A 26353-nucleotide genomic window follows, 5' to 3' on the forward strand; every position below is an offset into this window, starting at 1 on the left:
CACACGATTCCTCTGTATACTTTGATATTTCTCTCCCCTTCTTGCGAGCGCGCGGACGATGATCGTTGCTCCTCGAGTGCCGCCGCCGCAACTGAGTAATACAGAGAGAGCAGCGCAACGTATTCATCTCTCTTTCTCTCTGCGGGTACTTTATGAAAATATATAAACGTGCATGTGGCCGTTACATACATTATCTCCGTGATTTCAAAGGCGCGGATCGTTTTAGAAAAAAAAGAAAGAGAGTCGAGCTGCTCGAGGGGGAAGAATGAATGATGTCACGCTCGCGAGATAAGGATGAGCTTGGCGGATCGGCACGTAGTTATATAGAAACCGCAAAATTTTGGAAGTTCTTCGAACGGCGAGCTACTGCTTCTTTTTATTTCTTTCTTTCCGTATACAACGCGTGTCCGCGTTGTTGATTCTCTATCTATCTCATATACTGTAAGGAGTGGTCATTGCGATGATATTTAGCAATCGCTGACCCGAACGGACGGACGCGCGTGCAAAAGCGTGTAACGGGTTTATCGAGCGCGTAGTATAATAAGTTGGATGTTGCAATTTTTAGCACACTGTGTTCCGTATCTCGTTCAAGGATATAACAATAATGAATATGTAAAAACGATCGTGAATGAGCAACGACGCGGTTTCGTAAATAAAATCATCGTTCTTATTTTTCGACGTAGATACTAACACCTACCCCTTCACTTTTTTAAATGAAGGAAGTTTGAAGGAAAGAGCAACGAAACCGATGAATTTTAAATATCCTCGCGAAGGCCGATACAATATATTATACCCCTCGCGGATTTAATAAATATATAACAAAAACAAATCCGCTCTTTAACGCGCAGCGTTCGCTGTAGACTCGTGCGTCGCGTGCGTTTTTAAAACGAGAATGAATCATCGGCTGCTGCTGTTGCGCGTGCTGCTCTCGGAGCTGGAGTGAAAAGAGAGAGAGAGAGAGAAAAAGAGCGAAAAACAAACCGTAAGGAACTTGACAGTCTCTCGCGGCGGCCGCAGAGACAGGTTCTTGTAATTCTTTTTTTCTCTTTTTTCGCAATGCAGTGTATAAGACGTACGTGTGTGTATAACTTCATTGCCATGTAATGTAATGTGTACCTATACACATACGGAGAAACGATATATATGCATAACCTTATATAGTCAGGCCGCTCACGCGCTTTTTTACTTCGCGGCTGTCTATTATTGCTGCGTGTGTAAGTATGTGTGTAGTACATACAGCAGCCTCTCGCACACGCCGCCCCAGCAGCAGACAGACAAACACGTCCCTACCTATACCTATATAATGGCAATGAAAATCGAAAGGCCCAGATGATTGCAAAAAATCGTAGTCTTAATATTATTCTCAATAAGGCCTGCCGCCGCCGCTGCTCCGAAATCAGATCGTTGCTCGGCGCGTAACGGAGCGCATCATCACTGAAAGCCGGAATTGATTCATCGATTTACATTGTCTTTTTATAGATAGCGTGATAATAGCGTAACTAGCGGCTCGCGCGTGGATTGTGTTGTTGTTGTTGTTGTGTGTACACACAGTCTTTGGATAATTAAAGGGCTCACAGACATGGTTCGCGTTATCAGCCAAGAGACCTACGATCAGGTCGTGCAGGAGAACGTCCAGGATTTTGACATGACGATCGAGGAGGCCATCGAGGACGCGATCAAGCAATTCGATGCACAGGTGAATGACTCGATACTTATCATAGCTGCATTCGAGATGACGAGTTTTTTTTTCCTAAGAATTTATCGGTGTATTTTGATTTTGTTGTTGTTGTAGTTGCTCAACGCATTTACGCAATCGATTCATTCGTCTCTTAATCGCTATTGATTCATCTCTTAATCTTAAACTTGACACGTCAGATGTAGCGAGATTAATGCAATGAAATTTTTCGCAGGACGTGGATCTGTCCAATGTCATCAAAGATTTGGCTATTACCAACGTCACGTCGAATATCGATCGTTGCATCGGAACACTAAAAGAGTGTGTAAAAAATTCGGATTTCAAGGGAGCCCCTTCGTCGCTGAACGAGCTGAAAGATATACTGGATGCCGACATTGCTCAGAGAGTTTATGCTGGTAAAAATGGAGCGTACACTGTGCTTTTAGATGTGATAAATAGTTGTAAGGATGAGCCTGAGTTACTTATAATAGCTCTGAAGACCATGACTTCTTTAGTGAACGGCAACCCAGATTTGCTGGATCAGTCTGGGATCAAGCTTCAAAAAAGGTTTTTACTATTTTTGTTTTGGTTTTATATGCTAACGTACTCAGTCTTGAAACGATTAATTATGGTTTTTATTATTTTTACAGTTTATTAGATGATAATCAGAATGATGCACAGAAATTACAATTGATCTTGAAGTGGATCAAAGAATGTTGTATCAAGCATGAAATGAACAGACAAAATATTTTTAAAGCAGAAATTTTAGAAAATCTAAAATCTATTTTGACTCAACAGAATGTCAATGATTCTGTTGTCAAGGAGGCCTGCGCTGTTATGAGAGCCCTGACATTGGACGATGACATAAGGCTTGAATATGGAAAAGCTCACGAACATGCAGCTACTATTGCCACAGAGACATTGAAAATTCTCACTCAGTTGTTATCAAGTAAAATACTTTCTTCAAAAATAGTTTTTGTAGAAAAACAGTGAAAATTTACTAACATAATTATTTTAAAGCTTTCCAGTCTGATAAAGTTATAGTTGGAGAAATCATGTTGACAGCAGCTTCTTTGATAGTTAGGAATGAATTTTGTCAAGAGTTTGAGGATGCTGGGGGATTGCAATTCATTTTAGATGTATTCACTAATTATCCGGAAGAAGAAAAACTAAACTGGCAAGCACTAAAATTAATTAAAAGTTTAGCTGGTAATGATGATGTTAAAGCTCACATAGTTACATCGGGAATTGCTCCATTAATCATTTATGCCATCAGTAGATTAAAGGCATGTACCTTTATAATTTATTCAAATTCTAATTTCAATACTTAAGCATTATAATAAATATAAATTTTCATTTCAGAGTTCAGAATACATTGTTACAGCCGGTCTGGCTTGCATTTCAGCATTAACTTTGAAAAGTCCCTCCAACGCCGGAGTATTCTACGATTGTGGAGCTGTGACGATAATTATTGATGCCATCAAATCCCATCCAAAAAGTTCGGGAGTAATTCAACAAGCTTCATGGGCTATCAGAAATATGTCCGTAAGAAATAAAAATGAATCACGAGAATTCGTTGCATATGGCATCGAGGAATTACTCCAAAATGCCCTCAAAACACATGTACATTTAGAATCAGATATTAAGGCTGCATTGAGAGATTTGGGTTTGAAAGTTGAATTTAAAGAACGTTGGACAGGAAAAGGTAAACCAGTAACCAATGATTAACGAAAAATTGTGTTTCTTCACTAATGAAAAGATATGTTTTCGAAANAGAAAAAAAAAAAAAAAAAAAAAAAAAAACCGCCACCATTGCAAAAATAATGATACTACACATTCGCAACGTGCTCCCATTCAAAGCGCCGAGAAAAAAACTTACCTGATCCATGTCTGTAGTAGATTTTCCAAAAAGGATACACGATCGATAGAAATTACGGAGTTTGTCCCTTTTCTCTTCTATACGGAAAAACGTACAAAAGTGTCCGAAAGATCTCTTCGACTTTTTTTTTCGATAATATTACAATATATAGCGCCGGCGGTGACTATTTGGAAAGCTCGAGAAACAACGACGCCCTGAAGTTTCTAGCGAGGTTGGAGCGACTTTTGTTAATAGTGGTTCAGTTAGCGACTTCTGAAATACTGCCTTCTGCCTCGCACATAGCGCGCGCACAGAGCCGGAGCCCACAAAGTTCGCAGCGCGATACCCGAGGAGCAGGGAGGCATGACGTCACTCAGCGAACTTTCGAGAAGCAGAAGCCGAGAGAAGCCCGAGGAACTTTTATTATCCCCGATATATTATACATCAACGTCTGCTTCGAATTGAGCGAATTTATTGTTTTTGAATCTGCAATGACACGAGGATTTTAACGATGTTTGATTTGTTCGAAGATGAATGCTACTTGCTGATGTCGTTTATTTCACTCGTCGCGTTTCAAATGATACTTTTCGGTTATTTTGTAATAACGATGTTTCATTAAAATTAGTTGGGAAAAATTTGAGTACCGTTCATTTTCCGGTTCAATTATCCGACCATAATCAATTTCAATGAAAATAATTTTGTAAAAAATCGATACTCGGAAAATTCAATTTTAAACTTTCGGAGCGCAAATTTTCGCGCCGCCATTTACACACGCCGGCGGAGTCGAAGATTTTGCAACTCACTTCAGCTCGTTTATCCACATAATAATAACGATAACCCGATATGCTTACAGGGGGGGCGTCTTCTGCTGCTGCTGCTACATACATCGACTGACATAAACAATGCGGCATGGCCAGTGTCATGTGATGTTCCCGTAGTGCACACGGCGGTAACTTTTGTACTGTATAGCACACTCGAGTCATGGTGTTTCCTCTGATCTGCGTACTCGTCTATCCCGTCGTCGTTTTTGCCCTGATCAGAGCCGCCTACTTGGTCGTCTTCGAGCACGGCAAGGGCTTGGGGAGGAGAGTCGCGCCGCGTCATGCGCCCGCGAAAACTCTGATAGTTCTGGGCTCGGGCGGCCACACCAGCGAGATACTGCGCGTTCTCCGGCATCTGGACAGGGCCAATTACGCGCCGAGAGTCTACGTGCAGGCCCAGACGGATCGCGTGAGCCGTCAGAAGGTCGAGGAGTTCGAGGGTGACTCCGAGGATTACAGGCTGCACGCGATACCGAGGAGTCGACGGGTCGGCCAGTCCTACTTGACGTCGATCTTTACGACGGCGCGCGCCACTCTGCACGCGTTCCCGCTGATTTTCCGCGAGAAGCCCGACCTGTTGCTGTGCAACGGACCGGGAACCTGTGTGCCGCTCTGTCTGGTGGCTCTGTTCTTCAACGCCTTGCTGTTCAGAGAGACGAAGATCGTGTTCGTCGAGAGCTTCTGCCGAGTCGAGCGTTTCTCGCTGTCGGGCAGAATTTTGTACTACCTGGCCAATCACACGATAGTCCAATGGCCAAAACTCAATGGTTCTAGGTATCCTAGAAGCATTTTCGTTTAGTTCCTCGATTGACGGCTAAACTTTTGTACGTTCAAAATGACAGAGAGCATTGTGTACGGTTCGATTCGTTGGGACCTCTTCTCAGAGGATTTACAAGAATACTGTCCGAATGAAATAAAATACCATTTGCAAGCGATGATATCAGCCACAAAAGATTATTACTCCAATAGGTATACAATTATATAATTTTATGATGCACGTTTTACAGAAAAACAATTGTTTGATATCAATGGAAAAAAAAATGTTTTCAGGAGTAGCAAAAATAAGCAAACATCAACATCTGATTGGCAGTGGCTAGATAAACATTTATTGGTCAGTGATGCTTGCTTAGAACGAACTTGGGAGATGCTCAATTCTGGTTATTGGAAAGACGTACCGATTAATTATAGATATTGTTATTCACTGTGTAGCGTTATTAAGGTAATGGTTTTGAAAGTTTTTCTATTCGAGTAAAATTAAAAAAAAATATATTTATTAGGCAGTTTTATTGGAAATCTCATGTGATTCGGAGAGTGAAAAAACTAAAATTAAGGACAAATTCAAAGATATCATTAAAGTTATTGATAAAGGACTTCTCCTTGGCGCACCCTTGCAAAGAGATCCTTCTTTGTTAACGCAAATAGCATTTAAGCTAAATGAAAATTATTTAAGTAAGTACTTTCTCAAACATGATAACTGTTTATACAGCTAATTGGCACAATTTGTAGAACTAGATGGGGAGGAACAATTGAGTGAGAGTATTCAATTTAACGAGGAAGAATTGTGCATGGACATTTTTGATAACTTTTTACCAGTTCAGCATTACTTTAAGCCATCAATGGAATTGTTCTACAATAATATTTTTCAACCTAAAGTGCCTGCTATTCTTAAGGGTAATGATTTCATCCTTTTTTTTCTTTGCATTGAAATTTCATGTGATTAATTTTATAGGTTGTATAGAACATTGGAAAGCATTGACATTATGGAAAGATGTTGGATATCTCCAGAGAATAGCTGGTAATAGAACTGTGCCCATTGAAATTGGATCTCGTTATACTGATGATGATTGGACTCAGAGTCTCATTACGTTTGCAGATTTTTTAAAAACTCATATAACAAACAGAAATAATGAAATTGGCTATTTAGCTCAACATCAGCTTTTCAATCAAGTACTTTTAATTTTTTGACACTTTGTACTTAAGGTTACAAATAAATATATTTATACAGTATTTTTTTCTTCCTCAAGATTCCAGAGCTGAAAAATGATTTTTCAATACCAGATTATTGCAGTTTTTCAGATAAAGAGGATAGTGAAGAATTTCCTGATATAAATGCCTGGTTTGGTCCTTCTGGAACAGTGTCTCCTTTACATTATGATCCAAAAAATAATTTACTTTGTCAGGTATTTATAGACATTTTCCATTACAAATAGATAAGAAATAATCATCATTTTTTGTTGCAAATAGGTATTTGGCTACAAAAGAATCATTCTATATGGGCCAGGAGATAGTGACAACTTATATCCATACGAGACAAAAATGTTGTGCAACACTGCCAAAGTTGATCCTTACAATCCTAATTATAAAGATTATCCAAGATTCCAAGATTCCAAAGGAAGCATGTGCTACTTAAAACCTGGAGATATGTTATTTATACCTCCTAAATGGTGGCATCATGTAGTGGGACTTACTTCTAGTTTTTCAATTAGTTTTTGGTGGGAATAATAAAATTCTTAATAAATTTAACTTTACTTGAAAAATGCAGTATTTATTCAAGTCTAGGTATTACAAATTCTCATGCTAGATATTAGATTATAATTAATACTAGATGTAAATATTTTTTTATAGTTCAACATAGAAAACAGGTAAAAAAAAACAATCTTGAACCAACAACTATTGATTAAGAGTAGAGTATCATCTTAATGTTATACTTAAAAGACGAAGCCATTACATTTGAAACCAATCTTTTTCATGACACTGGAAAAAATTGAATTATTATTACAATAACAAGTGTATTATTTTTATTTTATTTTTTATTAGTACTAACAATTTATTAACCATTATTTTAATCAAAATTTCTGTTTGAAAATCATAATGAATAAGAACATTTCAACTTAATTTACCTGCAAAAGAAATTTCCGAAGGAATTGATATATTTGCCACATTGTTGGAATTGATATCATCCGATCGTTCTTCACTATTCAACACATCATATTGCAGCATATCTGTATAGTTGAATAATCAATTAAAGGGAACATTTTATGTATTCAAATCTCTTACAAATAATTCTTTCAAATTATTTACTTTTTAAATAATTTTACATTCATATAACACAATGGTAAATATTAATGATGCATATGACCAGAATCAAAAATAAAAACATACGTAGTCTATGTCTTCGAAGCAACAGATCATCTGCTTCTCTGAAAATCTGATTGATTGATAATCCTGATAATGAATCATTATTTTTTTCACGAATTTTCGCAATAACTTCAATCAAATCAACTCTGCAAAATACATGTTATTTAGTCTCCAATTAATTTCGGAAATGTAGTAGTTATTATTACTTACTTTGGGATATCTGAGTATTTTTTCCTCATTATTAAGATTAGTTTTTCCAATCCTACTTTTCTTTTAACGGTTGTCAGTGAACTGACGGCTGACCTGATTAAAAAGAAAATAATTTGAAGATCTTTTTGTTTAGATTCAGTATACTATTCAATTTCATTTTCTCCATTTACCTGAATGTATTGTTAGTTGTATCTGATCTATCGTCTCTGATTGTTTCAATTTGCGTTTTGATAGAATTATTATTAAGCTCATATTTTCCGAGGTACGTCATTGATTTTGTGCTTTTTAATTCTGTCACTGTATCCTTACTCATTTGCGTATTGATCACGTCCGTAACTAATTGACTTTCATTTAATTCGTTTATTGATTCATTCATTGATTTGCTTTCTGTTTGAACTTTTACTGATTCAATATTTAATTGCTCAAGACTTTTCACTAGATCAGAACCTGATTCAGTGTTCACTGATTCATTGTTTACTAGTTTAGTGACTGATTCAGTGTTCACAGGTTCATTAACTAATTCAGTGTTCACTATTTCAGTAATTGATTTAGTGTCAACCGATTTATGAGCTGACTCAGTGTTCAATTGTTCAGAAGCTGATTTATTTGAAACTGATTCAGTTATAAAAGAATCTTTCAGTGACGTAGAATCTGATAGATTAACTACTGATGTATTTGCTATATTAACAGAATGATTTATTTCAGAATCATCAATGACGTTAGTTGCTTTGTCTGTTAATGTTTCATAGTTTGTAATTGAATTCCAATTTGATTCTGCCAAAGGCTTAGGAGAATGTCTCTGATAAGTCACATCAATTATATCAACAGATGTTTGAGATTGCTCTGGAACTGCAAAGCACAGTATTAGATTAAATAATCAAAACCAAATCTACAATCAAAGAAACTTTAAAAACAAACCTTGCTGGTAATTAGATATTTCTTGTTGTCTCTGAGGATATTGCATAGCAGGACGAATAAACGGTTGTCGATACCAATAATTTTGATAAGGTATGGGGTAAGGAATTTGCGGTTGATAAGCCGATACTAAATTTTGTACAATTAAACATTGATGGGAATAAAATCTATCAAGAGCTCCAAGTACAAAATTTGCAATATGCTCTGGAGGTGATACAGGTAATAATGGAAATATGATTTCTGTAAAATTATTCACATTTTCTTCGGATGCTGCTGCTAACTCTGTTTTGATAGTAGAGTACCTTTTCTGTAATGTTACAAATGACAAATAAAATATTTGTTCAAGGACATTAATGATTAAGCGAGGAAAAAATATTTTAAAAATTAAATTTTTCATGTTACATAGATTGATAAAGTCTTTCTGAGACGAAGAAATTATAAAATATTTGCCAAAAAATTATAAAAATTCTCTATTAATGGGAACAAAAAGCTATAAGATCTTGAAACTAATTCAATATTAGTTAAATAAAAAGTTTAGGAAAATGTATTTATCAGCAAAATAATAAAAACTTTATTAAATCTCAAGCAATTCACAGGATTGCTGAAAAAATAAAAATTCTTACCTTGTCGTTGTTAAGAGTGTCATTTAATAGTTCAATTCTTTTGTTCCACATTGATATGCTGATGAAGTTAGTGATTCGCATTTTCTGCTTCATCCAATTGTTTATTTTACTAATAATAGCTGTTGCATCGTAGCTTTGTTGAATTATACTAAAAGTAAAATAAAAAATGTAAAAAATATGTTCAAAACTTATTAATAGATATATTCAAAAATAAAATGTATTTACCCATAAACCAAATTTTTCCTTTCTGCAAATCTGCTGTCAATGTATTTAGAAACGAGACTTTTATGTGTTTCCTTCAATGTCTTATGAGAGTTTCTGAAAGATAAAGTGTAAATTTCAAGATTAAAAAATGTTATTTTCTCATTTTTGTAATTAAAATAAGTAGTATGATACTTGCTCTAAAGCAGAATATTTTTGGTTCCATTCATTATTTAAAGAATCTCGAATAATTTTCAATTCTTCTTGAAAATTAGCGAGAATTTCTTTTCTTTTGTTTTCATCAATTTTACTAGGATATTGATCCTGACATAAATCATTTAATTTTGATTTTTTGACTTCCAATGTCATTTGAAGAAGTTCTTGCTTGAGTCGCAAGTTTTCCTGGTTGATTTGATCATATTTTTTTTTCAAATTTGTTGATGCAGATATGACTTTAGAAAGACTTTCTATCTTATCCCACAAATCTTGCCGCTCTGTTTCAAAGTGCTCAATTTGCGCAGCTTGTTGACGTACCATCTGACCCAAATGTGCATTTGTTTCAATTTGCTCCTGCAGTTCCACTTCCATACTTTTGGAATGATTTATTATTTTTTCCAAGTAATCTTTATCACTGGCTTTAAACTCATCAGAATCAGGAAAATTAAAAGTTTCGACACACGAATTTTTTGTTTTATCCTTTGGTGATTTGATCGATGTTTGATTAGATTGAACAATATGGTTTTCATCATCTAATAAATCGTAATAAGCATTGGCTGAACTTCTTTCTGCAGAAAACAACAGAAATTTAAAACAAATTATATTAATTATTAATTTTGTATGAATAAGTAGAATTAAGAATATTTATTATATATTATTGTAAACCTTTATGACGCTCATTGTGTGCTGCAAGCGTACTCATTATGCTCTCAATTGTCTCATTCACTGTTGCATCACTTGAAGTTATATCCAAAGGAGTCTCTTCAAATGCCTCAGTTGATAGTAAAAAATCTCTTATATCTATTAATTAACAGGAGTATTTATAAAAATTTTTGGTCAAAAACATTTTTGTTTTAAACATTATTATATATACCTTCTGTTGGTTTTTTTAAAAAATTATCTTGTATTTTCATATACTCATCATATACTTCTACCCAAGTAGTTCCAACATTCTTCGATATCATTTCATGGAAAAAACTACAATTAATGATAAAAAAGTGCATTAATTAGTAATATATCATTTTAAAAAAACAAGAAAATTATTTTTATAAACTTACGAAAATAAGAATTCGGTTTCGCGATTCGTAACTTTGAGCTTTGGCTCTACTCCTTCTTTCACCACAACTACTCTATTCATTCTGTCAGAATGTCGGTTGTTGATTCTAAATGGATTATAATCCTAAAAAAAATCTTGGATGAAAATTGTGCTATTCAATAACGATAAACAAAAGATGATGTAACATACTTGAACCCCAAATTTTTCAACTTCCTGTTTAAACAAATCGTCACTTTTTCGACCTGCAGAGTTTTTTAGAGTGTTTAATCCCGTGAAGTCCTTCAAGTAATTTTATTTATAAATTATGAATTATTTTATATTAAGATGGAATTAAGAAAAAAAAGATTTTCATTACTTTTTTAATGGCCCCTTTCGATACATCAAGAACAGAGTGATCCTTTGCTTCATGATTCTTGGAAAGCTTTTCTGCAATTTTTTTTGATGTGTTTGAACGTGGATATTTTAATTCAAATACTATATCTCCTTTTGCATTCATAACGCCTATAGAGTTGATCACTGATGGTTTTGGATCACTTTGACAATTTATATTCAGGCAAGGCACATTGTGATTATCTATTATCATCTATACAGTGAAGAATTATTTAGTATACATAAATTAATCATCTAATTTGCCTTTAATAAATTTACCTCATCTGTTTGATGATACAAGCAATGCTTTTCCTTTTCTAAAAACCAACAAGGTTTATGAAAATAGAGAGAACATGGTGGATCATGAGAGCATTGTACTTGTATTATGTCGCTAAATGCTGGATCTCTATGAAATAATAGAACAAATCATTATTTCAAATAAATTATGTAAATTTAATTTGCAGGATAATGTTACTTACTTGAAGTAGATTTGTTTACTTGGTGTGGTATATGGCTTAGTTATGTTATTACATTTTGAATGAACACACACATAATCTGGCATTTGAAAATTTGAACATTTTTCTTTTATGTAGTCCCAAATTTTCTGCAAAGTATACAATTTCAACATCATCAGTGTAATATTTGCTTTACATTTAAATACTTGTTGATAATTATAAAACTTACATTATCGCGACCATTATCTTTCAGAACTATTTTTGTTTCAGGTAAATAAAAAATATTTAATTCATCTAATTTCTTAAGGAAGCTTAGTCCCTCATTCAAGTAGTAAAGAGCATAATCATGTCTGAAAATGATATATGAGTGTGAGTGATCGTAAACTATTATTATTTAATATTATTACTTGCAGTAATATGTTACCTGCACAGTTTGCAATGTAGTTCAGCTAGGACCGCATACACGGCTGGAAATTTTTGAACAAAATCTATATCTATAGATTCGAGAGTCTGTACTGCTTCAGTAAAGTCATCCAGCGTCACTGCAAATTGATTGAGACAGAAGCCAAGGAGATAATTGATCAAGTTATCTGTTGTTCGATCAACATTTAAAATGTTAGCTAATCCCTTAGCTTTTTTATAATACGTATATGGAACAGTCCATTTTGTCTCTGTACCGTCCAAGCATCTCATGTATTCACTCGCAGCTACTTTTAGCACCGATGTCAATTCCTATTGAAATTCAGAACCAATGTGATTACAACCATTCAAATTTTGTATCAAGTTCGATGTCACACTCACGGTATTATCGCCATAGCTTCCATGCCCGCTGAACTGACTCAGATAATCGTCGCCGCAAGAAATATACGGCGAATAAGATGAATGAACCATCTTGGAATCTGTACCCGATCGATTTACACCTACGTTAAATGAGTAGTTGATATCAGCGTAATTTAATATTATGCATAGGTCAAAACATTCAGTCTATATGAATCGTACAAGCTAAAGTACACTGTGTGGTCGCTCGCTATCAACAAACGCGAAAGCTAATTCGTGTGACCTTTGTGCGTTACACCGGCGCGGGCTGCAGTCGGTCGTCGGTTACAACGGCGATTTCAAGACAAAAATGATCAGATTCGAAGATAGCGAATACAAATAACTATGCTTGAGCCCCGAAAAAACAATGAAAACTTCAAAAACAGTCGAAAATTCGATGCCGAATGAAGAGAACGTGAGAAGATTGCGACAAACGACTAACAACCGCTCGAGCTCGTTCGACCGAAAAGTTGATATCAAAGACACCGAGTATTTTTTTAATAAAATAGTAGATCACTTACGTAGTGCTGAATGCACCGATCCCCTCGATCTTATACGAGAAATGTTGCCGATATTCGTCAACCGAGCGTCACCAAAAAAAAATCCGTCGATGATTGCACAAATTCACACGGTCAAATCACGTCCAATAATGTGGATAGAATCGAGAGCGAGACAATGACGATCCGCGCACCAGTCAGGACTGAACCACACTCGAGCACAACGCAAGTCGCAACGCAGAAGCAGCAGCAGCAGCAGCAGCAGCAACGGTCCTGTGCGTTTATTATCACCGCCGCGCGAGGAGAGCTGCTGTATTACAGTCGACGGCAAGCCAGTCTTTGAATTTCCTCTTTTGCGCGAGCTGCGTACGAATATTGGGCGGCAAATGTATAACACTGTATCCGATTACAGGCGGTGTGTAGGGTAGCACACGCGGGCGTCCAATCAGCGGCGTGTTCAGGCAGGAATTTTTCAGAAATCGCAGCAGAAATTTGCGCTCGCAGTTCGCGCAGCGGTGCCGCTGCTGCGTGTAACGGACGTCTTTGCCGGCGTGAAAACTGCTCATAACAAAGATAGCTATGCGTTGTAAATGATACGCGGGCACGCGGACTTTTAAAATTTCTTTCTTTCTCTGTCTCGCTCTGTTTGCCAACAACACACTGGCGGCGCGGCTCGGTATATGACGCGCATCGTGCAGTGTAACATTGAAATTTGAACTTTATCATAATATAAGGGACATCATTGATTCGATTAGAATTGTAATTAGTGAAAGAAATTGTAATTTTATTTCGACATCGATCGATCGTGGCGAAGGTGGATAAAGTATTCGTGGCGGTATTTTGTTATGTCAACGAGAGACAACGAGACGAGCGCGCGCGATCTCGTGTTTCTGGACGTTGCGAGAATGCGTCCGAGCGACGATAAGGATTTAGCTGGCGTGTATACAGCTGCATTTGTAACATAATGACTCGAGGTAAGTTATATTAAAACCTATCGTCGTTGAAACAGAACAATCATCGTTGAAATTTTAGCGATGCTCCCGATGAAGTATACCCGTTGAGATTCACTTTTCACGCTTACGCGGCGAAACGAGCTCACATAATACAAAGTGCGACGAGATAACTTTTACAGGCGCCTAATTATTATTATTATTTTCATTAGAACGTATCCGTGAGTTTTATCGTGTCGCAGACGTACAAAAAATCGTGCGACTTTCAATGCATACCCGATACTTTTGAAAAATACACATGCATAACAAATGTAAAATTTTTTAAAATGTACCATAGTTTAGTAAATTGTCTGCTCGTTCTATTGTATATGTTGATCTTGTCGAAATTGATTTCAATTGTTATTTTAAGATCGAGCACTTCTAAAATAAAAAACGAAAAGTTTTTAGGCACTCTTATAACTAGCTTGAAAATCAATAGAAATTTTCATGCGTGTTAGGCAAAAGTAAATTTGAAGATAAAATTATATGCTAAAACATTTTTATTGTGTTAATGACAATAAAAAAATTGCTGTGCTGTTTTCAATATTCAGCTAGTCAGCAAGTGTGGAGTTTCGGGGTAGTTTTTTTTTATAAACGGCTCGAAACTCTTGTTTCAGCGGATATTATCAATTGGTAATTGTGATTTGTTGTTATCTTACATGCATCGTCTATGTAGTACTGCTGTATAGACCGTAACAGACATGATTCTTCTTGAAAGTTATCCTCTAATACTGAACGTTAGGCTAGGGGCGCGCTAGCTCTGTTGCTTCACGTATGTATCTTTATTCGCGTGAACGGCGTGTCTTATAAAAGCTCCGAGCATAAAGAATAGCCTCTTGCGATAGGTGAGCATACTATTATACCCTTTGTTTGCGTTGATTGAGAGTAGCGATTGAGCTCACATTTTTGAAGTTGAATGAATTTTCAAATTTCTCATTTATAATTATGCGGGGGTTTTATGTGGTCGAGGGATCGATATTGCTTTATAAACTAATGACAAGCTGAAAAAATGATAGAAATTGATACTCTAAATCGTGCCAATTACCTTGTGATCGCTTAAGACGTAGTTTTATTTGCATAAAATTAAGGTTCAGATTGATACCTTCAAAATGAATGCTCTACCAATGTAAATATTGTTTATTGGCCAATCTATGGACGTGAAAGTCCGAGCCCTGCGCTCCGACCTTATGCAATATCGTCTTTTTTACTATTTTGATTATATCTCCGGTTCTATAAGTCGTGTCAAGACGAATGAAAAAAGGAAATTTTTAAACGTTTGTGTAAAATAAAATGAATCAAAATTGTTTTATTACATATTTAATAGACGAGAATAAATTTTTAAATGTTAAAATCGGTTTATTGAGACAAAAAAATTATGGACAATATTGTATTTATTGAAAAGTAGCTGAGATTGCTATTTTTAAGGTTTTAAAAAATAATTATTAAATATTAATTCGTTTGATATGCATCAGACGAAAAAAGGACAAGTTACTTATTGTTAAGAATCAATCAAGGAAACTAAATATGTGGTTCTTCACTAAGAAAGCTCTGCAATTTTTTTTAAATCAATTTATCATGTATATAAATAATCTTTTGGATACCAAGTCCCTGTCGAGGAACCTGTTAGACTTCTAGTCAGTATTCTGTAAAATTTAAGCAATGATGAATTCCAGGAATCCTGTCTGTGAGGGTAAACATATTCTTTTGTATGTTCGCATAAACGCAGTAATTCCTCGTAACTCATTTTTTCAGCTACTGTTCGGCAAACGGTATAAGGTAAATTTAATTTGCAATAATCAGTCATAAAAAGATCGGCTACGAACAATTCCAACTGTAACCTTATTAAAATGTTTGCAATGTGCCTTTTTACAACCATGTTCAACCACGTACACGAAATAACATCCATTGACGGAACGCACCAATTCTTGATATTTTTTATTATCGAGTAACCGTCGGTGTAGCTCATTTGGCACAATTGATACAGCGAAACGTCATCTTTTATCATAATGTCTTTGATTTTCGAAACGTCTTTCCACATACAAGCAGTATTTTCTACACTTCTAGGCTTACACTGCATCCTTGAGCATGTCGAGAGCAATCTCTGGGAATGACATTGCAAAAAATCCTTCGTTTCTTGTTTCATATAAAAGCCAATATGACTAAGACTGAATAAGCTGTCCATAATAGTGCAACCGGTAAAAAAGTCTCGATTGTTGCCTGAAAAAATAATTTAATCACGTTTAAATAAAAATCATCGTATTGAGAAAATGAAATGACTTACCAAGAGTCACATCACCAATCAAATGGTCTGTGTCGTTGCCCCGAACTCTCATCCAACATTTAATCATCTTGAGTCTTGTGTGTACGTTTATTTCGTAGCCTACTGACTTCAATAAATGCATCATCTCGATGATGTTCAGAGTGAGAGGATAGTTTTTCAACTCGAGCGAGGTGAAGTCGGCGCTGAACATCTTGTCCTCGTCCAGATTATCCAGACTCGCGCCATGATCCAAAAGTGCCTTGGTGAGATTAACATCGAAACGCGACGCCGCCGCCTGCAAAGGCGTCTCGCCGTGACAATTCCGAGCTTCGATATTCGCTCCATGTTCAACGAGTATTTGAACTATTTCATCAACTGGTTTTCTCTTGTCGCAGAAGAGGTAGTGATTGGTGCACCGGCATAGGCACAGCCTCGCGAGGGCGTGAAGAGGTGTCGATTTTTCCACGTCCTGTTGGTTTGGATCGGCCCCATGCCTCAACAAAATCTCTATCACGNTTGTTTGGATTGTTGAAAAGTACCTTCATGAATTTTTTCAGATTTTTTAATAGCTTCAGGCCTTCAGAAAAAATATAGATAGAAAATGGACGTCTATAGGGGAGGAGGGGGGTAGGAGGGGGGAGGGGGTCCAAAATTTTGGTTTTGGCACTTTTTTATCATGTACTATAACATACCAAAATTTCAGGAAAATCCGTGAACCTCGCCCGCAGGTTTATTTGAAAAATTCTGAATCTGACCCATATATTTTTATTAATTTTCATAATTATTTTATTATAACATATTAATAAATATTTTACATTTTTTCATGATTTTTTTTACAATTGATATATTTGTTATTATTTTTATACCTATTATTCAATACTAAGATTTTTGTTTATTTCAATTGTTTCAATTTCACATATTAATTAAGTCATTTCTATGATAATTTCGAATGTAGCTATTTCATTGCTCATTTTAATTATGAAAATGTCCTCATCAAACGAATACTAATGAAAATATCAATGAATTTTTCATTTGAACCATCCTCCCTTTTTATGGATCTTGTTGAAAGTTGCACTTCCAGTAAATTTATGGATTTGCAATTGAAAAATTAAACATTTTTCGCTTCGCTATAAATCAATTTTTGACTTTTTCTCTACTCTCGCGAGACGCTGCAGACCATCATGAGCAAAATTAGAAAAAAAATCTCCAACGGTAAATAGCTGCTGTGCTCACCGCTGCGATGGTCGTTACTAAATCGCGTGCGTTCGCGTCGACGATATCTGTCTCACCGACTTTTAACGCACACCCGATACTTTTCAAAGATGCACATACATATATAGAGAGATGAGTAGCCGCAGCAGCAGCAGCACTTTGGTAGCTTTTATAAATAACGCATCCATCGGCCTGCAGCAGCGACCGCAGCCGCCTGCTCTCCGCTCGGCGGCGAGCTCGATATTGAAGCCACTGCGCGCGTGTGTCAGAGCTTGCGAGCTTCTCTCGAGAAAACTCGTTGCAAAATATGCTGCCGCTGCCACTGCTGTCCGTCGACGTTGTCGCGCTTTGATCTTTCTTTCTTTGCTCTCCTCTCTTTCTCTCGTGCGCGTTCTTTGTGTGTATGTGACTCGCGTGTGTGCGCGTGTGCATCGACTTCTTCTTCTTCTGCTGCTGCTGCTGCTGCTGTTGCTGTTACAGACACCCTGACAGACATGATCACCAAAAACATCGACGATCCTGAAAGTTATCCTCCGATACCGAAATTATATCAGGTAGACAACACACACACGCAAGTAAAAGAGCATCGATGTTGTAAGAGCCGAACAAGGGAGATGAGGTTTATTGTGGTCAAGGTGCGCGCTATAGGTGTTGCTTATTCGATGCGCGCGAACGACGATGTGCTTCAGAAAAGCTCCGGGAGCGAATTCGACGCACTATTCCTACGAACGTAATTGAGCGTTAACTTCTTTGTCCGCGCTCGATCGAAAGCAGCGATCGAGCTTTTTGTAATTAGTTATACGAAAAGACACTCGCAGATCCCATGCCCTGCGCGCGGGCCGCGTTTAATTATAGATCGGCACCTGTTACAACGCGCGCTAGATATAATACGCCGCTCTCGAAGCTGTCAAAAATTTCAGAGACAGAGCGTGACCGAAAGACGTCGTGTTTTTTCAATTATTTGTTTATTTTTATCATCGGAAAATTCTCCAAAAAAACTCGATTCGCGCAGCTCGAGAGCGTCCTTTATTATTTATTACTGCATCGTGGAAAATACACAAATGTCTAATGAGCGTGGAAAAAAGCCAGACGCGTCGGGGTTTAAAAATAATATTTTGCACGGCGTGTCTTCTTGCTCTCACTCTCGCTTTGTCCACGTCGGATTTTGTGCTTCTAAAAGCAATTGGCAATCGCCGTATAATAATAATATCGCGTCGTCCGTATACGCTTCGACGCACTTGCCTCTCTCGTTAATGATAATCTATATACGCGTCGCGCACCCGGGTCAATAGCTTTCGAGCGCGATCGGTTTCCGAATTTTTCTAACGATCGATGCTGCTATGGTAAAAATGAAGATAATACTCGTTTGGTTTTATCGGTTCGTGGTGTTTTTACATTATGTTTACGAATCGGACTTTTGTTTCGCGTGCAGTTGTCTAGATGGATTTATTTTGACTGCAAAAATCGCATACATCGCGCGCGTCATCGACATACTTTATCGAAGATCTAACGCAAATCGTTAATTAATATCGATCGCGAGACCCTGTCCTGTATCACACGCGAAAACACACCCACGTAAATAGCACCAAGATCGTACAAAGCATCTTTTGGCATCGAGCCCGGCTTTATGCGTTATACTCTTGAGACGCGGAGGCGTGTACAGTAAAGATGGTAATGCGCGTGAACCGTGTGTGCGTACAACGTTTCGCGTGCACACGCGCGCGAACGACGATGAGCGATCTCGAATTAATTACACTTGAACTTGGTGTTTTGGCTTTTGACGTCGCCGCGTCTGGCCGCAAACGAAAATAGTTGCGCTCGACGTCGTTGTCACTGTTGTTTTTCCTCTCTGTAATTGATTCGTGTACACGTTTTTTTATATAGAATGATAAGACGACGGCGTTTCTGCGCGCCGCTCGATCGGGCAATTTGGAGAAGGTCGTGGAGTATCTGGACCAGCAGCAGCTCGACATCAACGCGTCCAACTCGAACGGGCTGAATGCGCTGCATCTGGCCTCGAAGGACGGCCACTTGGAGATCGTCGCGGAGCTGCTGAAACGCGGCGCCAAGGTCGACGCCGCGACCAAGAAGGGCAACACTGCCCTGCACATAGCATCCCTCGGTACATCATTCATTTTAATTATGCTTCCTGCTAGAAATGCTAAACATTTGTATGGCTATGTTTGTGCAAAGGAAAAACTAGTTGGGCGCGAAAGAGAAGTTCGAAAATATTTACTTAATATTTATTTTTAAAAACAAAGCGGGGCATGGTCGTGCTACTCGTCTCAAACCCATAATTTGATTTATACAATTATTTTGACATTGCCACTTGCAGATTTACGTATAAATGGGTACTCGCCATCTGGCGGTGGAAGCTTGAAGTATTATTATCGTATTTAAAGTGGTTACAAACTGGTCGAAATTGTATGAAACAGATAAATCGTCATTTTCAGGTCATTTAATCCACTCAATAACATTGTAACAAAAAATCTCCAACAAAAAGTCAATAATATACTATGTATTTTAAAACCCCATCAACTTTATTTTATCGGTCATTAAGTCGTTATTATTGTTGAGCATTTCTATCAGGACTATTATACCTCAAATGAAGGTAATTGGCATAACAACGATTCGATTGTTTTTTCAGCTGGCCAAACGGAAGTAGTGACAAATTTACTGAATTATGGAGCATCGATCAATTTACAATCTCAGGAAGGATTCACGCCTCTCTACATGGCGGCACAAGAAAATCACGAACAGATCGTCAAGATACTGCTCAACAACGGAGCCGATATAAATATCGCCGCGGAGGTACGAGTCAGTGAAATAGGCCTTAAACGTACATTTTTTACACTTTATAAATATTTTCCAAATAAAAACTGAAACGCATTTCGTGTTCGCCGACAAACAGGACGAATTCACGCCCGTGTACGTGGCGATGCAGCAGGGCCACGACAAGGTGGTGAGCATCTTGCTGGAGAGCGAATCCAAGGGAAAGACGAGACTGCCGGCGCTGCACGTCGCGGCGAAAAAAAACGACTGCAAGTCAGCCGATCTGCTTCTGCGGGTACATATGAGATTTCGCTGAGTCGAATTATATATACGTTCTGGGAATTCGGAAGTTTTCAAGCTTCATCGTGTTATGATTTTTTGTAATTTTAGAAAAGTCACAGTCCAGACATAGCGACGAGGAGTGGCTTCACGCCGCTGCACATAGCCGCGCACTACGGCAACGAGGATATCGCGCGACTTCTCATCAAACGAGGCGCCGACGTCAATTACCTGGCCAAGGTATACAAAAAAAATAAATAAATCAATTTTTGTTTCGCCGTTCAAACGATCGAATTTTTTCGTTCGTCTTGTTTTTCTTTTCAGCACAACATAAGTCCGCTGCACGTGGCGGCGAAATGGGGCCAGAACGACCTGATAAAATTGCTGCTCGAGAGCAACGCGGCGATCGACGAGAAGACGCAGGACGGCCTGACGCCGCTTCATTGCGCCGCTCGATCGGGCCATCATCGATGCGTCACCAGTCTCCTCGAGGCCTCGGCTCCGATCAGTGCCAAAACGAAGGTACCATACGGATAACGGTTGTAACAAAAAATCAATGCGAAAATAAATGTACTCCGATACATCGACAGAACGGACTTGCGCCGCTGCACATGGCTACGCAAGGCGACCACGTGGATTCGGTTCAAGCTCTGCTGAATCTTCGAGCGCCCATCGACGAGGTGACGGTGGACTATCTGACGTCGCTGCACGTCGCGGCGCACTGCGGCCACGTGCGGGTGGCCAAGCTGCTTCTGGACCGCAAGGCCGATCCCAACGCCCGGGCCCTCAATGGCTTCACTCCGCTGCACATCGCCTGCAAGAAGAATCGCATCGAAGTCGTGGAGTTGCTACTTAAACACGGTGCCTCGATCGAGTCGACCACCGAGGTACGTCGTAGAGAGGATCGATTTTTATAATAGTTGTATGGAACTTTTTGTGATGAATTTTGTATATCGATTTTTTTCTTTATAGACGGGATTGACTCCACTACACGTAGCGAGTTTTATGGGATGCGCGATGATCGTGGAGTACTTACTGCAGCACAAAGCGAATCCGGACGCGACTACGATACGTGGCGAGACTTCGTTGCATTTGGCAGCTCGGGCCAATCAGACGGACATCATAAGGATACTGCTGAGAAACGGAGCGAAGGTCGACGCTCGAGCGAGGGTGAGAACCGTAAAACTTGCTTTTTGAGAATAATTTGAGATTCAACTTTTTTTACGTCATTTCAGGAGCAACAAACGCCGCTGCACATAGCGTCGCGTCTCGGCAACGTCGAAATCGTCGCGCTGCTCCTGCAGCACGGCGCGGCGGTCGACGCCACCACCAAGGACATGTACACCGGCCTGCACATAGCCGCCAAAGAGGGCCAAGAAGAGGTAAAGAACAAAGAAGCGATTCTGCTGCTCGAAGAGGATCGCGTGAGATTGACCGAGCTCGTGCAGCAGGTCAATCAGATCAATTTTCGATTCCTCTACTGGAATCGCCGACGCGAGTACTACATTTGACGTTGACATCGTGATTAAATTGTATTGCACACGAATCGTTTGAACGAAATTTTTTCGAAATGTAACCGCACACTGCCCGCCGATTCGGAGGAAAGATGGCGACGATTAACGATTGTTGCGCTGTTTCAAATCGACTATGCGAAAAAAAACAGGATATCGATGATATTTAGTATAATATAATTTAGTACCGGCAAAGCATCTATTACACGATAGAGCTCGTTTTTTATGTTGATTAAAAGTAAAAAAAAAACGATTACATTTTTTGTATACGGACATGTTGGATGTGTTCTCTTCGCGCAACTCTCGAGTGTCTCTTGAGTTTCAGTCTCTGATTCATAATTTTTTTTTTTTAACTTCTCCACGTTGAAACTTTATGTGTGTCAGCATATAAATACATTCGCAAGTTTATGCACTACCCGAGGTTCTGCACTGATACTAATGTTAATTTCTGTACGATGTGCGACGACGATGAGAAATATCTATATATGTCTTGTTCATTGTTTTGTTTGTTTTATAATTTACTGTTTTATGTAATAAAGCTTTTATTTATATAAAAAAAACCGATGCATCTAGTTATTAATATTGTAAAATACAACAACAAAAGAATCATAGAAACTAAAAACTTCATTATTATCATGTACATACAGTAATTAAAATAACGAGTGGAAAAAACAATGGGGTCGAAGTCTACATCAGGTAAGCGTTTTTGGAGTTTTTGCTGCACGTGTAATTCATCATACATTTAATTTTTGTAAATTTTTATTTCACTTTGGATTTCGAAGCGAATTCTTATGCGTGTTTTTTTGAAAAATAATTGAAAAAAATTACGCACACAGATGGTCGCTCTGCTGATCGGTAAAAACGCGTCGGTCAATGTCACCACGAAATATGGCTTGACACCTCTTCACGTAGCAGCTAAATACGGCAACACGAACGTGGCTAAGATTCTCCTGCAAAATGACAGTGAATTGGATGCTCAAGGAAAGGTAAGAGTCGAAAAAATCGAGCAGATTTCGTACAATATATAACTTTTGATGAATCCGTAGAACGACATTACTCCACTGCTGTTGGCATGTCACTACGACCACCCGAACATGGCCCAGCTGTTGTTGGAAAAGGGAGCCTCGCCATTGCTGGCATCGCAAAATGGACAGACGGCTCTGCACATCGCGGCCCGAAAAAATCAGATGGACATCGCCTCGACCCTCCTGGAACACTCGGCCAAGGCCAACGTCGAGTCCAAGGCCGGATTCACGCCTCTGCACCTCAGCTCCCAAAAGGGCCACTACGACATGACGAATCTGCTGATCGAGCACGGCGCCGAGCCCAATCACAAGGCCAAGGTTGAAACTCGTTTTCCTTACTCCAACCGATTTGAACTGCAGGAAATTGAGATTTGTAATTGACTTTTAGAACGGCTTGACGGCCCTGCACCTGTGCGCCCAGGAGGACTTTATCAGGGTGGCGTCGATCCTCGTGAAAAATGGGGCCAACGTCGAGGCCGAGACCGAGACGGGCTACCGACCCATCCACGTCGCGGCCCACTTCGGCAATCTGTCCATGATCAAATTCCTCCTGAAACATGGCGCGGAGATCGACGTCAAGACCAAGCAAAATTATACGGCTCTGCATCAGGCCGCCCAACAGGGACACGCCCACATCGTTTCGGCTCTCGTCGAAGCCAACGCCAATCACAGAGCCCCTACTAATGTACGTTTCTGCGCGAAGATAAGCTATATTATCGTGAATAATCTTACAGCTTTGATTTCGTTAGGATGGCTTACTCGCATTAGATATAGCTAAAAAGTTTGGATACATGACAGTGCTCAGAACATTGAGCGGTTTATCATACGACGAAACACCCGTCCAGGGCAATGATAAAATCAGACAAAAGTACAAATCTGTAGTTCCCGAGACATTGAACATTTCCGATTTCTTATTAGATTTCGACATCAATGATGGAGGTTTGCCATATATTAAAAAACTTTAGTTTAAGTGATTGGTAGTATATTTTTCATGTTTTTCAGTTTTTGAATTTATGAAAAATGATCAGCCCTACCGATGTCTTACGGATTGGATGAAAAGTTTACCAGATGATTCATTGCCAATTGATGATGATATTTTAGTTCGAAAGAGTAAGTTTCTATTATTATTATTATCATTATTACACAAATGAAACTAAAAGAAATTATTTTTGGAACAGATCGATACCAGTTAAAAACAGTTCGTACTGACGATCTTGCTGACGTGAAAATTGATCATACCGATTTCTCGGAGTAAGTAAACTAAAAAAATCGAATGTATTTAGTAATCGTAATCAAGAGTATCATGTTTTATTTCTGGTCCATGTTTCAGTTTTTTCATTAGCTTTCTGGTAGATGCACGCGGTGGTACACTGATGGGCTGCCGTCACAGTGGGATTAGGCTGATAGTACCACCGAGACGCGCCTCGATGCCGATTCGCGTGACCTGCCGCCTCGTCCGACCCAACAAAATGGCCATACCACCACCCTTGATGGAGGGTGAGTCCTTGGCGACTCGAGTCATCGAAATGGGCCCAGTTGGGGCGTCGTTCCTTGGACCCGTCCTCATCGACATTCCTCACTTTGCCTCGGTGCGGGGCAGAGACCGAGAGATCATCATCCTTCGCAGCGAAAACGGCGATACGTGGAAGGAACACGACAGTTCGGCCGACAACGACGATTCCCTTCTCAACACTCCTTTTGGTATAATTTTCAAAGATCTCTATAGTAGAAATGCTCAGCATTAATTAGGGTCTGATAACTAAAAACTGGCCGTTTAAATCGTTTTAAAATACAATAACATTATTTGGCTTGTTTTTTTTTCAATTTTTTTGTTATAATTATGCTAAAAATATTCAGCGTATTTTTAAATTCCGGAAAATGACAATTAAACTGTGGCAAAAATATTGACCAGCTTTCAATCACTTTGAACCTGTACCGCTAGATGGCTATTACCCCTTCATTTGTAAATCTACAAGTGGCTCGCGCCAACAGCGTTATGGCAATGTATACCAACTATGATGCCAATAAAAACTTACTAAACTGAACTGATCTACAAGTGGCAATTAAAAAATATTTGTGTATTTAAGTCATGATTCTGAAAATTTCTTTATAAACTTTGGTGTATTCTTTCTTTCAACCACCACAGACTCGAACATGAGCTCGCTGCACTCGGGCCGCATCAGTCGCATCGTAACTAGCGAATTTCCCCAGTACTTCGCCATCGTGACGCGCATCAAGCAGGAGGTCCACGTGATCGGCTCCGAGGGCGGGATTCTGGTGTCGAGCGTCGCGCCCCAAGTCCAGGCGGTCTTTGCCCCGGGCGCCCTGACCAAAAAGATCAAAGTCGGCCTCCAGGCCCACGTGATCCCGCCCGAGTCGACGGCCAAACTTCTGGGCAACTGCGTGGCCGTCTCGCCCGTCATCACGATCGAGCCGCGACGCCGCAAGTTCCACAAGCCCATCAGCCTGACTCTGCCCGTGCCCCAGGCCGCCAACAAGGGCATGATCAACAATTACGGCGGCGAGACGCCGACCCTTCGGCTGCTCTGCAGCATCGCCGGGGGCACCAGCGAGGCCCAGTGGGAGGACGTCACCGGCTCGACTCCGCTCAATGTCATAAACGACCAAGTGTCATTCGCTACGAATGTGTCGGCCAGTTTTTGCTTGATAAACAGTTGGAATATACGACAGGTGCCGATAATGGCTTCGAAATTATTCATAGAATCGACACATATTCCCATATTTATCAAGTAAATAGATGCTTTTCGAAAATACCATATATTTCAAATCAGAAACAGAAACTTAAATTTATTAATTAATTCTCTTTGCAGTATTCTCATTTACTACAAACCTTTTAAAGATTCAAGATTAACTATTATGAGAATTTTATGCGTGACGAAAAATCATGAAGAAGTTGATACCTTAGAAAAACAAGAGGGATTCAAAAAAATTGTTGTTAGCCGAGATATTGAGGTAATTTTAATACCTAAAAACTCATCATATTTTTATCTCAAATAAATTTTATTCCCATCTAGATCTTTAGAGACAAAGATATATTCATCAAATTTACTGGGAACTTGGTGCCTTTAACAAATTCAAGGGTTCAGTTGAAATTCAAATTTGATGCTTTTAAACACAATAGATTATCATTTTATGCCAAGGTCAAAAATCCTCTACTTGATCCAGTGGCTCGAATGATTTTTACAGATGAACCAGAAATTTTTAAAAATGAAGCAGCTAAAAAACCTTTATGTGCTCTAAATATAATTTTACCTCTTGATTCTAAAATAAATAAAATAGCATAAGTCAAATGATGGGTTAACTAGTATTAATTTTTAAGTTTAATGCATGAAAATATTTCTTTTAGCATTTTATGAAAATTTATTTCTGTAAGAAGTTATTATTGGCAGGTTGATTTGAATTAAAATATTTTGCAGTTAATTGTTTTAAAACT

General features: G+C 38.5%; 6 protein-coding genes across 10 annotated transcripts; 4 read left to right on the forward strand and 2 right to left on the reverse strand.

The window, feature by feature from the left end:
• The first annotated feature begins 1027 nt into the window (after positions 1-1027).
• On the forward strand, positions 1028-3406 carry LOC106653942 (armadillo repeat-containing protein 6 homolog). Its single transcript, XM_014373611.2, has 5 exons — positions 1028-1696; positions 1911-2242; positions 2326-2624; positions 2696-2961; positions 3038-3406. The coding sequence occupies exons 1-5, from the start codon at positions 1580-1582 to the stop codon at positions 3401-3403; spliced, it is 1380 nt and encodes a 459-aa protein (XP_014229097.1). The 5' UTR covers positions 1028-1579; the 3' UTR covers positions 3404-3406.
• A 295-nt stretch (positions 3407-3701) lies between these two features.
• Positions 3702-5166, forward strand: LOC106654018 (UDP-N-acetylglucosamine transferase subunit ALG14 homolog). Its single transcript, XM_014373710.2, has one exon. It carries the CDS (start codon positions 4515-4517, stop codon positions 5151-5153), a length of 639 nt encoding a protein of 212 aa, XP_014229196.1. The 5' UTR covers positions 3702-4514; the 3' UTR covers positions 5154-5166.
• LOC106653971 (jmjC domain-containing protein 5) lies at positions 5165-6882 on the forward strand. 2 transcript variants are annotated; one of them, XM_014373653.2, is made up of 8 exons: positions 5165-5323; positions 5405-5573; positions 5632-5803; positions 5861-6025; positions 6084-6149; positions 6228-6301; positions 6379-6534; positions 6599-6882. In XM_014373653.2, exons 1-8 carry the CDS (start codon positions 5190-5192, stop codon positions 6854-6856), a joined length of 1194 nt encoding a protein of 397 aa, XP_014229139.1. In that variant the 5' UTR covers positions 5165-5189; the 3' UTR covers positions 6857-6882. The 2 variants fall into 2 exon arrangements, with proteins under 2 accessions (XP_014229139.1, XP_014229131.1); XM_014373645.2 differs by having other exon boundaries at positions 6084-6301.
• LOC106653874 lies at positions 6873-13319 on the reverse strand. Of its 4 annotated transcripts, none has more exons than XM_023462757.1 (21): positions 12876-13319; positions 12340-12458; positions 11963-12270; positions 11768-11888; positions 11563-11687; positions 11363-11489; positions 11070-11297; positions 10904-10993; positions 10716-10837; positions 10532-10635; positions 10324-10458; positions 9641-10226; positions 9466-9558; positions 9241-9388; positions 8621-8924; positions 8192-8551; positions 7873-8149; positions 7703-7795; positions 7517-7638; positions 7255-7356; positions 6873-7108 (listed from the first exon to the last, which is right to left on the reverse strand). In XM_023462757.1, exons 2-21 carry the CDS (start codon positions 12427-12429, stop codon positions 7101-7103), a joined length of 3543 nt encoding a protein of 1180 aa, XP_023318525.1. In that variant the 5' UTR covers positions 12430-12458; positions 12876-13319; the 3' UTR covers positions 6873-7100. The 4 variants fall into 4 exon arrangements, with proteins under 4 accessions (XP_023318525.1, XP_023318524.1, XP_014228978.1 ...); XM_023462756.1 differs by having other exon boundaries at positions 7873-8165; positions 8208-8551; positions 12876-13183; XM_014373492.2 differs by having other exon boundaries at positions 7873-8551.
• Positions 13320-15372: 2053 nt separating this feature from the next.
• On the reverse strand, positions 15373-17280 carry LOC111694474. Its single transcript, XM_023462875.1, has 3 exons — positions 17258-17280; positions 16122-16639; positions 15373-16057 (listed from the first exon to the last, which is right to left on the reverse strand). Exons 1-3 carry the CDS (start codon positions 17278-17280, stop codon positions 15414-15416), a joined length of 1185 nt encoding a protein of 394 aa, XP_023318643.1. The 3' UTR covers positions 15373-15413.
• Positions 17098-26213, forward strand: LOC106653849 (ankyrin-3-like). The gene is made up of 19 exons (XM_023462817.1): positions 17098-17866; positions 19197-19434; positions 19960-20123; positions 20224-20379; positions 20475-20603; positions 20688-20885; positions 20954-21250; positions 21336-21533; positions 21599-21745; positions 22711-22860; positions 22921-23217; positions 23288-23584; positions 23649-23838; positions 23902-24009; positions 24078-24150; positions 24230-24600; positions 25046-25649; positions 25731-25872; positions 25935-26213. Exons 1-19 carry the CDS (start codon positions 17807-17809, stop codon positions 26202-26204), a joined length of 4089 nt encoding a protein of 1362 aa, XP_023318585.1. The 5' UTR covers positions 17098-17806; the 3' UTR covers positions 26205-26213.
• The last annotated feature ends 140 nt before the right edge of the window (positions 26214-26353 follow it).

Source organism: Trichogramma pretiosum, unplaced genomic scaffold (assembly GCF_000599845.2).
Source record: "Trichogramma pretiosum strain Unisexual culture from Peru unplaced genomic scaffold, Tpre_2.0 scaffold1, whole genome shotgun sequence".
Lineage (NCBI taxonomy): Eukaryota > Metazoa > Arthropoda > Insecta > Hymenoptera > Trichogrammatidae > Trichogramma > Trichogramma pretiosum.

Coding starts and splice junctions, on each gene's coding strand:
- LOC106653942 (XM_014373611.2), top strand. CDS start 1,580: ATGGTTCGCGTTATCAGCCAAGAGACCTACGATCAGGTCGTGCAGGAG. Junction 2,243..2,325: donor GGGATCAAGCTTCAAAAAAG/GTTTTTACTATT, acceptor TTATTTTTACAG/TTTATTAGATGATAATCAGA. Junction 2,962..3,037: donor ATGCCATCAGTAGATTAAAG/GCATGTACCTTT, acceptor TTTTCATTTCAG/AGTTCAGAATACATTGTTAC.
- LOC106654018 (XM_014373710.2), top strand. CDS start 4,515: ATGGTGTTTCCTCTGATCTGCGTACTCGTCTATCCCGTCGTCGTTTTT.
- LOC106653971 (XM_014373645.2), top strand. CDS start 5,190: ATGACAGAGAGCATTGTGTACGGTTCGATTCGTTGGGACCTCTTCTCA. Junction 5,574..5,631: donor CACTGTGTAGCGTTATTAAG/GTAATGGTTTTG, acceptor TATATTTATTAG/GCAGTTTTATTGGAAATCTC. Junction 6,026..6,083: donor AGTGCCTGCTATTCTTAAGG/GTAATGATTTCA, acceptor TTAATTTTATAG/GTTGTATAGAACATTGGAAA.
- LOC106653874 (XM_014373492.2), bottom strand. CDS start 12,429: ATGGTTCATTCATCTTATTCGCCGTATATTTCTTGCGGCGACGATTAT. Junction 11,490..11,562: donor AGTAAACAAATCTACTTCAA/GTAAGTAACATT, acceptor ATTATTTCATAG/AGATCCAGCATTTAGCGACA. Junction 10,994..11,069: donor CGAAAGGGGCCATTAAAAAA/GTAATGAAAATC, acceptor AATTACTTGAAG/GACTTCACGGGATTAAACAC.
- LOC106653849 (XM_023462817.1), top strand. CDS start 17,807: ATGATCACCAAAAACATCGACGATCCTGAAAGTTATCCTCCGATACCG. Junction 23,218..23,287: donor AGCCCAATCACAAGGCCAAG/GTTGAAACTCGT, acceptor ATTGACTTTTAG/AACGGCTTGACGGCCCTGCA. Junction 25,873..25,934: donor TTGTTAGCCGAGATATTGAG/GTAATTTTAATA, acceptor ATTCCCATCTAG/ATCTTTAGAGACAAAGATAT.